This window comes from Nansenia antarctica (genome assembly GCF_963989245.1).
Source record: "Nansenia antarctica genome assembly, chromosome: 18".
NCBI lineage: Eukaryota > Metazoa > Chordata > Actinopteri > Argentiniformes > Microstomatidae > Nansenia > Nansenia antarctica.
In genome coordinates this window covers 2,335,729-2,351,229 of record NC_137691.1, presented here as the reverse complement: position 1 = coordinate 2,351,229, position 15,501 = coordinate 2,335,729, and the positions used below count along the sequence as shown (strand labels likewise).

At 45.0% G+C, this 15,501-nt stretch overlaps 2 protein-coding genes across 2 annotated transcripts in view; one reads left to right on the top strand and one right to left on the bottom strand.

The window, feature by feature from the left end:
• The window catches only part of efcc1 (EF-hand and coiled-coil domain containing 1), a gene marked incomplete at both ends in the record, with an annotated part of 24,547 nt that extends 22,109 nt beyond the window's left edge, over positions 1-2,438 (top strand). Inside the window, 2 exons of the mRNA XM_080548490.1 lie at positions 1,913-1,982; positions 2,302-2,438. Coding sequence (XP_080404616.1) covers positions 1,913-1,982; positions 2,302-2,438 — 207 coding nt within the window. The remainder of the gene's footprint in view (positions 1-1,912; positions 1,983-2,301) is intronic.
• A 2,251-nt stretch (positions 2,439-4,689) lies between these two features.
• Positions 4,690-14,544, bottom strand: nuf2 (UF2 component of NDC80 kinetochore complex; the record flags this gene model as incomplete). The annotated part of the gene is made up of 13 exons (XM_080548489.1): positions 4,690-4,785; positions 5,278-5,413; positions 5,695-5,870; positions 6,454-6,594; positions 7,317-7,454; positions 7,587-7,649; positions 9,380-9,473; positions 11,763-11,836; positions 12,418-12,515; positions 12,695-12,756; positions 13,050-13,126; positions 13,523-13,597; positions 14,419-14,544. The coding sequence occupies 13 exons, from the start codon at positions 14,542-14,544 to the stop codon at positions 4,690-4,692; spliced, it is 1,356 nt and encodes a 451-aa protein (XP_080404615.1).
• Positions 14,545-15,501: the final 957 nt, after the last annotated feature.

The window sequence follows — 15,501 nt, the reverse complement described above, 5'->3', positions numbered from 1 at the left end:
GTTGTTGTTGTTCTTCTTCTTGTTGAGAAACCAGTATAGGTTCATCTATAGCGATTCGAAGGTTACGTACTGTAAGCATTAGTGCTATTGGGATGAGATCTTCATTCTAGGGTTGTTGGTTGTTTTTTCCCTTTAAGTAAGTAAGTGCAGAGTAACTCCCCATCTTCCGCCGTAGACTGAAGACCTCCATCTCTTCAGACTACACCTGTACTGTCCCTCCTGAGACATCTACTACCCCCCTGTACTGTCCCTCCTGAGACATCTACTACCCCCCTGTACTGTCCCTCCTGAGACATCTACTACCCTCCTGTACTGTCCCTCCTGAGACATCTACTACCCCCCTGTACTGTCCCTCCTGAGACATCTACTACCCCCCTGTACTGTCCCTCCTGAGACATCTACTACCCCCCTGTACTGTCCCTCCTGAGACATCTACTACCCCCCTGTACTGTCCCTCCTGAGACATCTACTACCCCCCTGTACTGTCCCTCCTGAGACATCTACTACCCCCCTGTACTGTCCCTCCTGAGACATCTACTACCCTCCTGTACTGTCCCTCCTGAGACATCTACTACCCCCCTGTACTGTCCCTCCTGAGACATCTACTACCCCCCCTGTACTGTCCCTCCTGAGACATCTACTACCCCCCTGTACTGTCCCTCCTGAGACATCTACTACCCCTCTGTACTGTCCCTCCTGAGACATCTACTACCCCCGCTGTACTGTCCCTCCTGAGACATCTACTACCCTCCTGTACTGTCCCTCCTGAGACATCTACTACCCCTGAGGGACCTGGTCAGTCACACGCAGACGCTGCTACGTGCTAGCTGCTAGCTGCTGTTGTTGAGAAACCAAACCTGCCAAACGTTGCAGCTCAAAGTGCTCCAATCACTATATAATCATAATTTAATTATTTTAATATTAAAAAGATGGGTTTTTAGTCTTGACTTGAACATATGTGCTGAGGTTGCATCCCTAATGTAAACTGGCAGTGAGACACAATCTGGGTGCATAAAATGAGAATGCAGAAAGAAACCATCTTCTAGCACGACGACTGCCAATGGCTCCAGGCCCGAGCACACATAGATTACTTTCCCCTGCTATGACTGGTGGATAGTTGATTCACTTACTTAGTTAAATGTATTCCGTTGTAAGCCGCTTCGGATGAAGGCATCTGCTAAATGCCAACAGCGTAGAATGTAAACGTCTACTGAGCTCTGGAGTGAAGCACTGTGGTCATTTCCTGTCAGACCGCTAGGAAGGAGTGTCGTGTTTCCCTGTGTGGGATGTTGATGTTGCTGGCCTGACATCATCTTGGCTGGAGAACGTCAAAGAAAAGCTTTAGTGGTGAACGGAGGGAAAACTCTCCTTCACTCCTTCAGTCTCACCGACAAGGCAACAACGCTGGCAGCTATCTATCAAATAAAATATATTATTATTATTAATATGAATAAATCTCAATCTCTCTCTCTCTCTCTCTCTCTCTCTCTCTCTCTCTCTCTCTCTCTCTCTCTCTCTCTCTCTCTCTCTCTCTCTCTCTCTCTCTCTCTCTCTCTCTCTCTCTCTCTCTCTCTCTCTCTCTCTCTCTCTCTCTCTCTCTCTACAGTAACAGTCAAACGTTTGGACTGAACAACTGTTCAATTGAATGGGAAAGTGTGTCCAAACGTTTGAGCTGTACTATATAACACATTGTCTGACTGAATACAATATGCTGCCGTTGTTAATTAACACATACATTATTGTATTATTCACTCACACGCATCTTGGGAGGTGAAGGCTTATTGTGTCTTTTTTTTTTTTACTTAACGTGTTTATAAGCTACTTTACACCGTTATTAGAGAATCACACTGCTAAGTTAGTTAGTTGACTGCCTGACAGCCGTCTGAGAAGTGTCTTCCTGTCCCTGTTGCAGAACGTCTCGCGGCGGTCCCTGGGGAAGATCCTGCTCAGCACGCTCGAGGCGTGCAGCGACCCGCAGCACGGTGAGACAGATGTTCACACACACACACACACACACACACACACACAGCGACCCGCAGCACGGTGAGACAGATGTTCACACACACACACACACACACACACACACACACACACACACACACACAGCGACCCGCAGCACGGTGAGACAGATGTTCCCTGACGGCACCCATAAACTGAATAAAAGCGTTGTGAAACATGAGAATCAAGAAGAAGAAAAAAAAAGATAGCGAGTAAAGTGAATTAAATTGACTTTGTGTGGAGAGGCTTGGTAATCTAATGTACGCACATCTGTTGCCTCTTTTTTTTTTTTTTTTCAAACAGGGAAAGCCCATATTCTGGAGGTTCTCAACGCCCTCTATCACGAACTGTCTGCCTGTGAGATCCTCTTCTCCGGCTCGGCGCCCCTGGAGCGCACACAGAGTCACCAGTCGCTGAACGCGCTCCTCATCTCCTGCTGATCAAGCCTGCCCCCTGGTGGACGGACGCGTGACGTCCAAGCAACGATGCCCAAGGACATCCAGGAACATCCACACGTGTGACAGGGTCGGTCTAGTGTTTTTGTCCGCATGTCGGCAAACCGATCGAAATGTTCAGACGTTTCTTTTGAAACCACCGAACTACGTTTCAACCTTGTTGAGAATCACAAACACAGACACATCTCTAGTCAAGCCCAAAACACTGCAACAATACAATGGATTGGGTGAGTAATCCCCCCCACTGCTACCTAGTGAACTAAAACACTACTTTACATTGTTAGCAGGCTCACAAAACCAGCTGTGTTAGTTGACCAGCGATGCGTCGTTGATTTTCAACAACGCGGAAATGTATCCACATTTTTCTAAAGAAAAGTCTGAACATTAAACCGGATGCCGACATGCGGACCAAAACACTAGAACGTGTCACCTGTTATGAGGATGCTGTGATGAGGGCCTCTTCAACGGACAGTCAAGGTCTCGGACCTTCTCAGATCGTGTATATATGTTAAGCTTTCATGTCCCTCACTATCTCTTTGTCAAGGAACTATGTGTCGAAATTGAGAGAATAGAAACCTTTCGGGGGTCCAAAGCTACAAGGCTTTTGCTTCATAGTTGCTCTCCTGTGTGTTGTTGTCCACTACGGCAGTTCGGTGACACATGCTAAATAATTTCTTATTCAACATCCCTTTATTTTGTTTCTTACTATAAACTACAGAATTTTCACTGTGAAAATGATTAGAATTGAACTTCTAAAACAACATTATTCTATTTGGGAATGTTGTATTTCTATTGGAGATATACATACATTGTGTACATACAATGTGTTTTATAGGAGGGGTGTCTTTCTTACTTACTGGGGGGACCACTCTTTTTAGAGGGGTGCAGAGAGTATTATTACCCTTTAAAGGTGGTTTTATTACCAGAATCTGACATACTAATGTGTATGGTATCATGAGTAGCCTAGATCTGTCACTAACCTTCACCAGCACACAAGCTAACGATGGTATTTTACATCTCACACTCTTCTCTACAATGAGAACACACTACAGTAGCTGTTTGGGCATTCACCTTTTCAACATGTGCCGTTTCTTACGTAGGGCTCTTTTAGGGCTTTCACACCGGCAAAGAACCGATCCGGTTCGCGTTCGAGAACCAAGTCTGGAACCGGCCGGCGCGTTCAGACCGAAAATAAATTAGTTCGGAGACTAAAAAGTTGGTCAGCAGAGGGAACCAGAAGATAGTGGTTCTCAAGCGGGAACCAAAACGTAGAACAGTCACGTCGTCAGTGGGTGTGTCGTATTCTAGGCTGCAAAGACCAGCAAGAAGGAAGGAGACAAAATGTAATCTAATCTAAATCTAATCATTAGTGATCAAAACAATTATCAAAAGACTCATCATTCTCTCTATCTTCCTCACATGCTCAGCAAACACACACACACACACACGCAAATTTCATAAGCCATTTCAGTTTCTATTCCAGCAATGGAGCAGCTGGTTAGTAAGAGAACGCGTGTAGAAAGTGTCTTTTGTTTTGTTTCATAGAAAATTGTGTTTATTTCAGATACTGTAGTGGAAGATATTGTCCTCATTTCCAGTGAAGTAGCTGCCATCTAGTTGTGACATTTTGGTTCATCCCGCCCCTTCATCACCCAGCGTTGATGACGAGGATGGTTCTGGTTACACTGGTATGAACGTGGGCTGGTTCGCCAGACAGAACGCAAACGCGAACCGGAACGGTTCTTTGCCGGAGTGAAAGCTGGGAGGAGCTGAACGGAAAGTATTACCACTTCAATGTTGTTGTTGTTTTTTTAAAGGTTTCCGAATGTTGTTGTATACAGTATCTATCATATTATTGTTGTTGCTTTCAGTCGAGATCAGGATGTTCAGCTGAGGGGTATTCCATCAACGTCACTTTAAGGAAAATCCAGGCTTATTTTGATCAATCTCGTGAGATTTACCAAAAAAATAAGCCTAGATTTTCCTTTAGCGACGTTGATGGAATACCCCCCTGGACGATAACAACACTCACTGGTGTTATGATTATGTCAATAAAACATACAACCCACAATGCAATTCAGTACATTTATTCAGTTATCCAGATGAGAGTAAAGCAATAACAAGGTCAAGGAATACACAGACAGAGAACACACAGACAGAGAACAATAGAATAATAACAACATTTAAAGAGAGAGAGAGGGACACAGAGAGAGAGAGAGAATCGGAACACGTCGAGTCACTTGAAGTGGGAGGTGATCTTCTTCATGTCGTCGTGGCTCTCGACGCGCTTATGGAACTGGTTCAGAGCCCCCAGGAGCCGGTCAAACACCGCCTGAGAGAGAGGACAGCCCAGTTAGACACATCAGGGTTCCTACAAGTTTCAACAAGTCAAATTTAAGACCTTTTTGAATAGAATTTTAGACACCAAATGATAGCTTTTTGTCATCCTCGAGGTGATGAAATTAGGGATTTCACTGCCATACAGATAAAAGCTTGATTCATTTCTGTGTAAATAGATGTGGTCGGACTGATTTCCTTGCAGGATCTCATTTTTAAGCCCTAGCACCTCATTTTTAGACAGAATAACTGACATTTGGGGCCTTTTTAGGCCTTATGAATTGGATTGCTGGATTTTAGCCTTTAAGCCTTTTTAAGACCAGCGCGGGAACCCTGTACATAGGACAGCCCAGTTAGACACAGAGGACGTCCCGGTTAGACACAGAGGACATTCACAGTTAGACAGACAACATTCCCAGTTAGACACAGAGGACATTCCCAATTCCCAGGGAGACGGTCCTGGTAATCTCTTAATCGTGCGTGGTACCTGGGCCTTCTCCGTGTCCTGCTTGCAGACGTCCCTCAGGCGTTGGATCTCGGCCCTGATCTGATGCGTCTGTCGGCTGATCTCCTGGATCTGCTCCGCCATGTCCTCCCTCTTCTGGTGGACGTGGTCACACTGCCTGGAGACCAAGGAGGGGGAGACGCCTTCAGAGACACAATCAGCAGCACCAGGAGGTTCTACTAAAACTAAAACGAGGCCTGGGGGGGTCCAGTGGTCTAAACTGCTGTTTTAACCCTAACACATCCGTAACATGCTGTTTAACCCTTTCATACCCCAACACATCCACGCTGTTTAACCCTTTCATACCCCAACACGTCCGTATCGTGGATATCGGCACAGCTAGGGGGTGTAACGGCATTCGAGTTCCGTAACGCTTAAGTTTAACATGCTGTTTCATACCCTAATACGTCTTTAACGTGCTGGTCGGTGGTCTCCTTCTTCTTCTGCCTGCGTATCTGGTTCTTGGCCTTCTTGTCCATCTTCATGCCCAGAGCTCTCTTCACCGGACCCTCCTCCGTGGCCAGGCTCCTCAGATCCTTCTGCTGCTTCTCATACAGACAGACCAGCTGCTGGACCTGAGAGACAGAGAGAGAGACAGACACAGAGAAAGAGAGACACAGAGAGAGAGAGAGAGAGAGAGAGAGAGAGAGAGAGAGAGAGAGAGAGATTCATATTCGTACTAATAATATATTTTATTTGATAGATACTGCCGACAGACAGAGACACAGAGACAGAGAGACAGAGAGAGACACACACACAGAGAGACAGACAGACAGAGAGAGAGAGACAGAGACAGACAGAGAGACACAGAGAGAGAGAGAGAGAGAGAGAGAGAGACACAGAGAGAGACACAGAGAGAGACAGACAGAGAGAGAGAGACAGAGAGAGAGAGACAGACAGACACACGGAGAGAGAGACAGACAGAGAGAGACCGACAGAAAGAGACAGACAGACAGAGAGAGACAGAGAGAGATACAGACAGAGACACAGAGAAACACAGACAGAGACACAGAGAGAGACAGACAGAGACACAGAGAGAGACAGAGAGACACACGTTAATACACTCAAAGGGTATTGTTGGGGGAGGCACATGCCAAGGGGGTACATGACATTACAACATGTATTTGTAATTAGGGTTAGGGGTTAGGGGTCAGGTACCTCGTCCTGGTGCTGGTTGGCCTTGTCCATGCTGGTCTGCAGGTCCTGCAGCAGTTTGAACACCACCTGCAGCTCCGCCTCGTTGTGACTCACGGCCTGCACCGCGCCCTGGTACTCCCCCATCCTCTCGTCCGCTTGCTCCTGTGGAAGGAGAGTTAGCCATTTAGCAGACGCCTTTAATCCAAAGTGACTAGAAAGTCAAAGTCCCTAGATCTTTAACTGTCTAGTTTTAGGTTTTTGTAGTTTTAGATTATCTTAGACTGTTTTAGACTAGTTTTAGTTTCAGACTATGTAGTTTTAGTTTAGTTTTAGTCTATATTGACGGAAAGTTTGGATTATCTTAGACTATTTTAGACTAGTTTTAGTTTTAGACTATGTCGTTTTTAGTTTAGTTTTTAGACTATGTAGGCCAGGTTTTGTATTGTATTTGTTTGTGGTGGATGTTGTTGTTATATGCCTGTGAACAGGTCACACTTGAAAATGAGCCCTTGGGGCTCAATGTGTTCTTTACCTGTATAAATAAAGGTTAAATAAAAAACAAAAAATAAACTACCAATTACAGGGACATTCCCCCTGGAGTAACTGAGGGCTAAGTGCCTTACTCAAGGGCTACACACTAGTGGTGGTGTTTTCAGGCAGGATTTGAGGATCCACAACCTTCCAATCACCAGTCCAACTCAATATCCACTAGACCACCACTACCCGTGTGGAACAACCACCTTCAGTTGATGCTGTAGAAACAAGCCCTCTAGGATAACTGCCCCTCTAGCATAACTGCCCCTCTACCCAAAAAAAACCTTTAAAAAACGGTTTCTTTAAGTATTATGTAAGCCTAGCCAGGTCCCCTCTTTGTCTCCACTCACGATGTTCAGCTTGATGTTCTTCACGTTCTCCTTCATCTTCTCCATCTGGTCCTTCAGCTCCTCTGGAGACTCCACCACCTGAGACTTCAGCTTGCCGATGTTCTCCTTCAGCGTGGTCACGTCCACCCTCAGCTGAGTCTGTTAAGGACGACAACAAAACAAGGAGAACATTTAAATTCATGAACACATTTGAATGTAACATTACTAGTGAGCAGACGTGAGATGATGAGTGTGTAATGGCTGAATCAATGTGTTTGATCGTTCACATGCCAGTTTCTGTGACCGCTCCGCATTTTCAGTTTTCCACTCCGCGACCTGCTCCTTGAGTGCGTTCTGAAATGAAAGAAGGCACAGATTCAAGCCAAACTACAGGGTTCCCACACCTTCTGAAACATCACATTCACATTCAAGCACCTTTCAAGGACTTTCCAGACTCAATTCCCTCAAATTCAAGGACCCCAACACGGCATAGTTTGAGACAGATCTAGATGAGAATTTATATAATAGGAACTATCCGCTACCAGACAACAGTGTTTCCTCTATATGCATTTATTGGTGGCGGGCCGCCACGAAAGAATTTCCTCCGCCACCAAATGATTCAGACAGTCCACTTTGATTCAGGCTGCGCAGAAAGGCAGCGAGTTATTTTGACCGGAGAACAGAAAAAAAGCACGTGTCCCTGAACGCTCCGTCAATCACTGTGAGTAAACTGACTCTGAGAATGTCCTCACGTCACATTTTACCGTAATACCCTATATGTTGGTTGAAGTGCAACATCTCAGCTTTCAGGGACAGCTGGATTTTTTTCAATAGCACAAACCGTTTAGAAATTACGGTAATTACAATGTCGGGTGCGGATTTGTGCCGGCGGCGGTACATTCGGCGCAGAAGTGGTATCTATACCAGATAAATAATAACCATTTGCTTACGTAATTTTTAGTTGGTTTACATAGTCTGAAACTACAGATGGTAAGCTTTCAAATGATGCGTCATACATTGAAATCGCAAAAAAAATCAAGACGACACGAGTATTTGAATGTTTGTTTGTATCATGTTTTGCTCAAGAATGGTGACTGCTAAAAACGCTGCTAGCGGCTAACGTTTCGTTCTAAAACGAAAGTATTGTAACGTCCCCACTTGGACAGTGGTTGAAATAATGACAGATAGCTTCTCTCATGTAATCTGGGCGTTTAATTGTAAACTCTCACATACACAACTTTCTTAGTTCACCCGAGCTCTCTCTCCCAACGGTCTCAATAACACACACAGCACCCGCCCCCCCGTGACCTCCACCAATCACAGGGGTGCATTGGCACAGAACACAGTAACAGTGCGAACATGAACATGAACTCAAGCATTAATGAACATTAATGAACAGGGTTGTTCTATCTAATTTATTATGTTTGTGTTATACTAATAAATGTAGATCCACACAGGTATACAAACTGAGCTCCGTTTACTGTCAAGTGCCATTCATTCTGACAACACACACACACAGTCGTAAAGCTCTAACAGAACGTGACGTCGTAAAGTGCAACAAAGTGCTGCAATGACATACTGTCGTACATAACAATATTGGTATTTGATCACCTTCTATATAAAATCACCTGCTCGGCTTTAATGACTTAACCGCTATTTAAGAAATTATATTTGTTTTCGCGTGCACGCGTTTTATGCAGCGCGCGAAAGAGGACCACTCCGCCACTAATGTGAAAAATCCTGGAGGAAACACTGGACAACAATTAAAAAGAGAGGCTTTTGAATGTAGAGGCTTGAACACTAGATGGTCTCTATACGTAAAACATTTTAATATATATATTTTTTAATTTTTTTGAGAGAGAGAGAGGGGGGAATTCAAGCACTTTCAATGACTCATGTCTATTTTCAAAAACGTTTAAGGCCTTGATTTTTTTCTTCTCAAATTCACAAACTTTCAAGGATTTCAAGGACCCGTGGGAAACCCAGAAACTACAACAACAACAACAACAACAACAACAACAACAAGCAAGGCGATGAAGGTGGAGTTGTTTTTTCTGGGTTTCCATGGTGACATGGATACTTACCGATTCCTGGTACTGGTGCTTAGAGGCGTTGCCCAGCTCAGCGATGGTGGCAGCCAGCTCCTTGGCCTCCGCCTGCTGCTCTGGAGGGATGGTCCTGCACAGGGGAGAGAAGGTCAGGACACTAAGTAATGGAACTAGTCCAGAGAGAGAAGGTCAGGACACTAAGTAATGGAACTAGTCCAGAGAGAGAGAAGGTCAGGACACTGTATAATGGAACTAGTCCAGGGAGAGAGACGGTCAGGACACTAAGTAATGGAACCAGTCCAGGGAGAGAGAAGGTCAGGACACTAAGTAATGGAACTAGTCCAGAGAGAGAGAAGGTCAGGACACTAAGTAATGGAACTAGTCCAGAGAGAGAGAAGGTCAGGACACTAAGTAATGGAACCAGTCCAGGGAGAGAAGGTCAGGACACTAAGTAATGGAACTAGTCCAGGGAGAGAGAAGGTCAGGACACTAAGTAATGGAACTAGTCCAGAGAGAGAAGGACAGGACACTAAGTAATGGAACTAGTCCAGGGAGAGAGAAGGTCAGGACACTAAGTAATGGAACTAGTCCAGAGAGAGAGAAGGTCAGGACACTAAGTAATGGAACTAGTCCAGAGAGAGAGAAGGTCAGGACACTGTATAATGGAACTAGTCCAGAGAGAGAGAAGGTCAGGACACTAAGTAATGGAACTAGTCCAGGGAGAGAGAAGGTCAGGACACTAAGTAATGGAACCAGTCCAGAGAGAGAAGGACAGGACACTGTATAATGGAACTAGTCCAGGGAGAGAGAAGGTCAGGACACTGTATAATGGAACCAGTCCAGAGAGAGAGAAGGTCAGGACACTAAGTAATGGAACTAGTCCAGAGAGAGAAGGTCAGGACACTGTAATAATGGAACTAGTCCAGGGAGAGAGAAGGTCAGGACACTAAGTAATGGAACTAGTCCAGAGAGAGAAGGACAGGACACTAAGTAATGGAACTAGTCCAGAGAGAGAGAAGGTCAGGACACTAAGTAATGGAACTAGTCCAGGGAGAGAGAAGGTCAGGACACTAAGTAATGGAACTAGTCCAGGGAGAGAGAAGGTCAGGACACTGTATAATGGAACCAGTCCAGGGAGAGAAGGTCAGGACACTGTATAATGGAACCAGTCCAGGGAGAGAGAAGGTCAGGACACTAAGTAATGGAACCAGTCCAGAGAGAGAAGGTCAGGACACTGTATAATGGAACTAGTCCAGAGAGAGAGAAGGACAGGACACTGTATAATGGAACTAGTCCAGGGAGAGAGAAGGTCAGGACACTGTATAATGGAACTAGTCCAGAGAGAGAGAAGGTCAGGACACTGTATAATGGAACTAATCCAGAGAGAGAGAAGGTCAGGACACTAAGTAATGGAACTAGTCCAGAGAGAGAGAAGGTCAGGACACTAAGTAATGGAACTAGTCCAGAGAGAGAGAAGGTCAGGACACTGTATAATGGAACTAGTCCAGAGAGAGAGAGAAGGTCAGGACACTGTATAATGGAACCAGTCCAGAGAGAGAGAAGGTCAGGACACTAAGTAATGGAACTAGTCCAGAGAGAGAGAAGGTCAGGACACTAAGTAATGGAACTAGTCCAGAGAGAGAGAAGGTCAGGACACTAAGTAATGGAACCAGTCCAGAGAGAGAAGGACAGGACACTGTATAATGGAACTAGTCCAGGGAGAGAGAAGGACAGGACACTGTATAATGGAACTAGTCCAGAGAGAGAGAAGGTCAGGACACTGTATAATGGAACTAGTCCAGAGAGAGAGAAGGACAGGACACTGTATAATGGAACTAGTCCAGAGAGAGAGAAGGACAGGACACTGTATAATGGAACTAGTCCAGAGAGAGAAGGTCAGGACACTAAGTAATGGAACTAGTCCAGGGAGAGAGAAGGTCAGGACACTGTATAATGGAACTAGTCCAGAGAGAGAGAAGGTCAGGACACTGTATAATGGAACTAGTCCAGGGAGAGAGAAGGTCAGGACACTGTATAATGGAACTAGTCCAGAGAGAGAGAAGGACAGGACACTGTATAATGGAACTAGTCCAGAGAGAGAGAAGGTCAGGACACTGTATAATGGAACTAGTCCAGAGAGAGAGAAGGACAGGACACTGTATAATGGAACTAGTCCAGAGAGAGAGAAGGACAGGACACTGTATAATGGAACTAGTCCAGGGAGAGAGAAGGTCAGACTCAGGACACTGTATAATGGAACTAGTCCAGGGAGAGAGAAGGTCAGGACACTGTATAATGGAACTAGTCCAGAGAGAGAGAAGGTCAGGACACTGTATAATGGAACTAGTCCAGAGAGAGAGAAGGACAGGACACTGTATAATGGAACTAGTCCAGGCTGCTAAGATGCCACTTCACTCACGTCAGCTTGTCTATAGTCTTCTCTGCTTGTTTGATGGTTTTTGTGTAGTGTTGGAACTTGTCCATGTCTTCCCTCTGGAAAAGAGAAAGAGTACCCACACCTTATACATGGGGCGGCTGTGGCTCAGGAGGTAGAGTCGACGTCTAATGATCACAAGGTTGGCAGATCGGCGGTTCTAGCCCCGGCTGGCCACATGTCGAAGTGTCCTTGGGCAAGACACTGAACCCCAAATTGCTCCCAGTGAGCGGGACGGCGCCTTGCATGGCAGCTCGCCGCCATTGGTGTGTGAATGTGTGTGTGAACGGGTGAATGAGAGGCCTTTGTAAAGCGCTTTGTAATAAGGCGCTATATAAGTCAGTCCATTTACCATTTACACCATACCACACCTTATACACCTTACCACACACACCTTAACACACATATATGTGTGAGAGCGGGACCTGTTTGAAACATATATCTGTCGTCTGTGTGGTAAGGTGTGTGTGGTTCAGTGTCTTGCCCAAGGACACTTCAACATGTGGCCAGCCGGGGCTCGAATCGCCGATCTGCCAACCTTGCAGTCATTAGACGGCAGCTCTCCCTCCTGAGACACAGCCGCCCCTATTATTACTTTTATCTGTTAAGGACTTTGGGCGGCGGGTTTGACTTGACTTACAAATCTCTCCTGGTGCTCCGCGGCCATTTCCATCCTCTGCTTTCTGAAGTGAAGGCAGTTCATGATGCCGCTTAAAATGACCAGAGTTCGCTTAAACTCTGTAAGGGAAAGACAAGCAACAGTATCTTTTATGATATGACGTCATATAGTTTATATTGTCATTCTAATTTCAGTTGAAGCGATAACGAACATTGTGTGTAACACGTTGGATAAAAGCGCATTACAATAGCGTAAGAAACGCTACGGATCTCCTCCACTTCGTGAACGCAGGACTTACTAGGAGCCAGCAGATCGTTGGGGGAGAAGTCGTACACTAAGCACATGGGCAGAAACTGTTGCCTGTAACAGACAGAAACACAGATAAAAGGCAGGATTAAATGCTGTCTAAATACCAACAATTTGGTATGGAATATATTCCATGCATGCATGATGTTGAGTCCACTACTACTAGGTACAACTCCAATTGGAAATACTACAATTGAATCGCCAAGTTGACTGCAGTTGATACGGCCTCTATGATAAGATAAGATGATATACAGTATAAGAGATATAAGAGTTTAATAAGTTGATAAGGCCTCTATGAAGAGTTTAATAGCAGCACGTCTTTGAAGGTCAATGACAGACAGACTCACATTCGAACGAAAAGGCCCAGCTTAGCGGTGGTCCGCTCATGGAAGGCAGGATACTGGAGGTTCTCAGACAGCGGGACCTGTTTGAAACGGATGTGCTGTCATAGACATACAGTAACATAGATATACAGCAACTTCCTAACCCCTATCCCCTAACCAAGCTGTCAGAGACATACAGTAACATAGATATACAGCAACTTCCTAACCCCTAACCAAGCTGTCAGAGACGTATACAATAACATAGATATACAGTAACTTCCCAACCCCTAACCCCCAACCCTGGCCAAGCTGTCATAGACATACAGAAACTAGATATACCGTAACTTCCCAACCCCTAACCCTTAACCCCCAACCCTGGCCAAGCTGTCATAGACATACAGTAACATAGAAATACAGCAACTTCCTAACCCCTAACCCCTAACCATGGCCAAGCTGGGCTTCCCTGGACTAGAGACATGCATGTGTGCAGAACGTACCATAGAATGGCATTCTGGGACATTGCGAAACAGAAGCTCCAAAGTTCGCATATAAATTCTCTGGATCGAGTCTGGCTGTAATAGAAACACACAAAGCAACAACATATAAAAACCCCTGACTGACTGGCAGGGAAAACACCTTAATACACTGTTGACTGTCCATATGCATGTTTGTAGAATAGACGTGTGTCCATATGCATGTTTGTAGAATAGACGTGTGTCCATATGATATGCATGTTTGTAGACTAGACGTGTGTCCATATGATATGCATGTTTGTAGACTAGACGTGTGTCCATATGATATGCATGTTTGTAGACTAGACGTGTGTCCATATGATATGCATGTTTGTAGAATAGACGTGTGTCCATATGATATGCATGTTTGTAGACTAGACGTGTGTCCATATGATATGCATGTTTGTAGAATAGACATGTGTCCATATGATATGCATGTCTGTAGAATAGACGTGTGTCCATATGATATGCATGTTTGTAGAATAGACATGTGTCCATATGATATGCATGTTTGTAGAATAGACGTGTGTCCATATGATATGCATGTTTGTAGAATAGACGTGTGTCCATATGATATGCATGTTTGTAGACTAGACACATGTCCATATGCATGTTTGTAGACTAGACACATGTCCATATGCATGTTTGTAGACTAGACGTGTGTCCATATGCATGTTTGTAGACTAGACGTGTGTCCATATGCATGTTTGTAGACTAGACGTGTGTCCATATGCATGTCTGTAGACATGTGTGTCTAGAGTAGACGTGTTCTCACATCTGATGTTCAGCCAGGCACCAGACTCATATCACAATGTCAACGTGAAGTAATGGATCATACACGTTTACACTTATTATACAGAATGATTAATACTTAAGCTTACCTTTGGGCTTGGGGTGAGGTCATTTTTAGTGAAATTTTTCGCCTCTTGGCCAGTCAAGACTTCGGTGCGAAAGAACTCCAGAATGGCGTCCACCTTGTACACCGGGAACGTGTTGCATTCTGCCATTGTTGCTCTGAGAGGCAAAGGACAAGGAAGGCTGGATGAATAAACAGCATAGACAGACAGACAGGCAGACAGGCAGGTAGACAGTCAGGCAGGCAGAGAGTCAGACAGACAGACAGACAGAGAGACAGACACAGACAGAGAGACAGTCAGACAGGCAGACAGACAGGCAGACAGTCAGGCAGGTAGACAGACACACAGACAGACAGTCAGGCAGGTAGACAGACACACAGACAGACAGACAGACAGGCAGACAGACAGGCAGGCAGGTAGACAGACACACAGACAGACAGGCAGGTAGACAGACAGACAGGCAGGCAGGTAGACAGACACACAGACAGACAGTCAGGCAGACAGACAGGCAGGCAGGTAGACAGACACACAGACAGTCAATAAAATCTGAGACAGTAAAACAGTAAAACAGCAGCATAAATACAATAAGTAAAGTGTAAATAACATCGCTGTTATCTTTATGAACGAACCAAACTTAACGGAACGCGAACAACAATAACGGCGGAGTGGAACTGAACGGACACGGACAGAAACCACTTCGCTCTCTTTGTCCGAGCTAACGAGCTTATTTTACGTTGAAATTCAGACAGAGAGACATTAAGACATTCATCAGCAAACGTTACCTACATTGTGAATAAATTGATTACCCGTAATTTGTGCTGTAAGGCTTTCAAACCTCCCGTCGTTTCAATCCGAGACAGTCGATATCTGTTTCAATTTCTTCTTCTTCGAATGCTTCAATTGTTTGGCGCGTGGAGACTTCCTTATACTGTCTCAATGTGATTGGTCGACAGAATTCAAATGGGGGCGGGGGCACGTGTGATTGGTTGTTATGTATATATAGCTTAGTATTGTGATTGGTCGGTAGAATTAAAATGGGGGCGGGAGCATGTGTGATTGGTTATATATGTTAGTAATGTGATTGGTCGGCAAAATTCAAATGGGGCG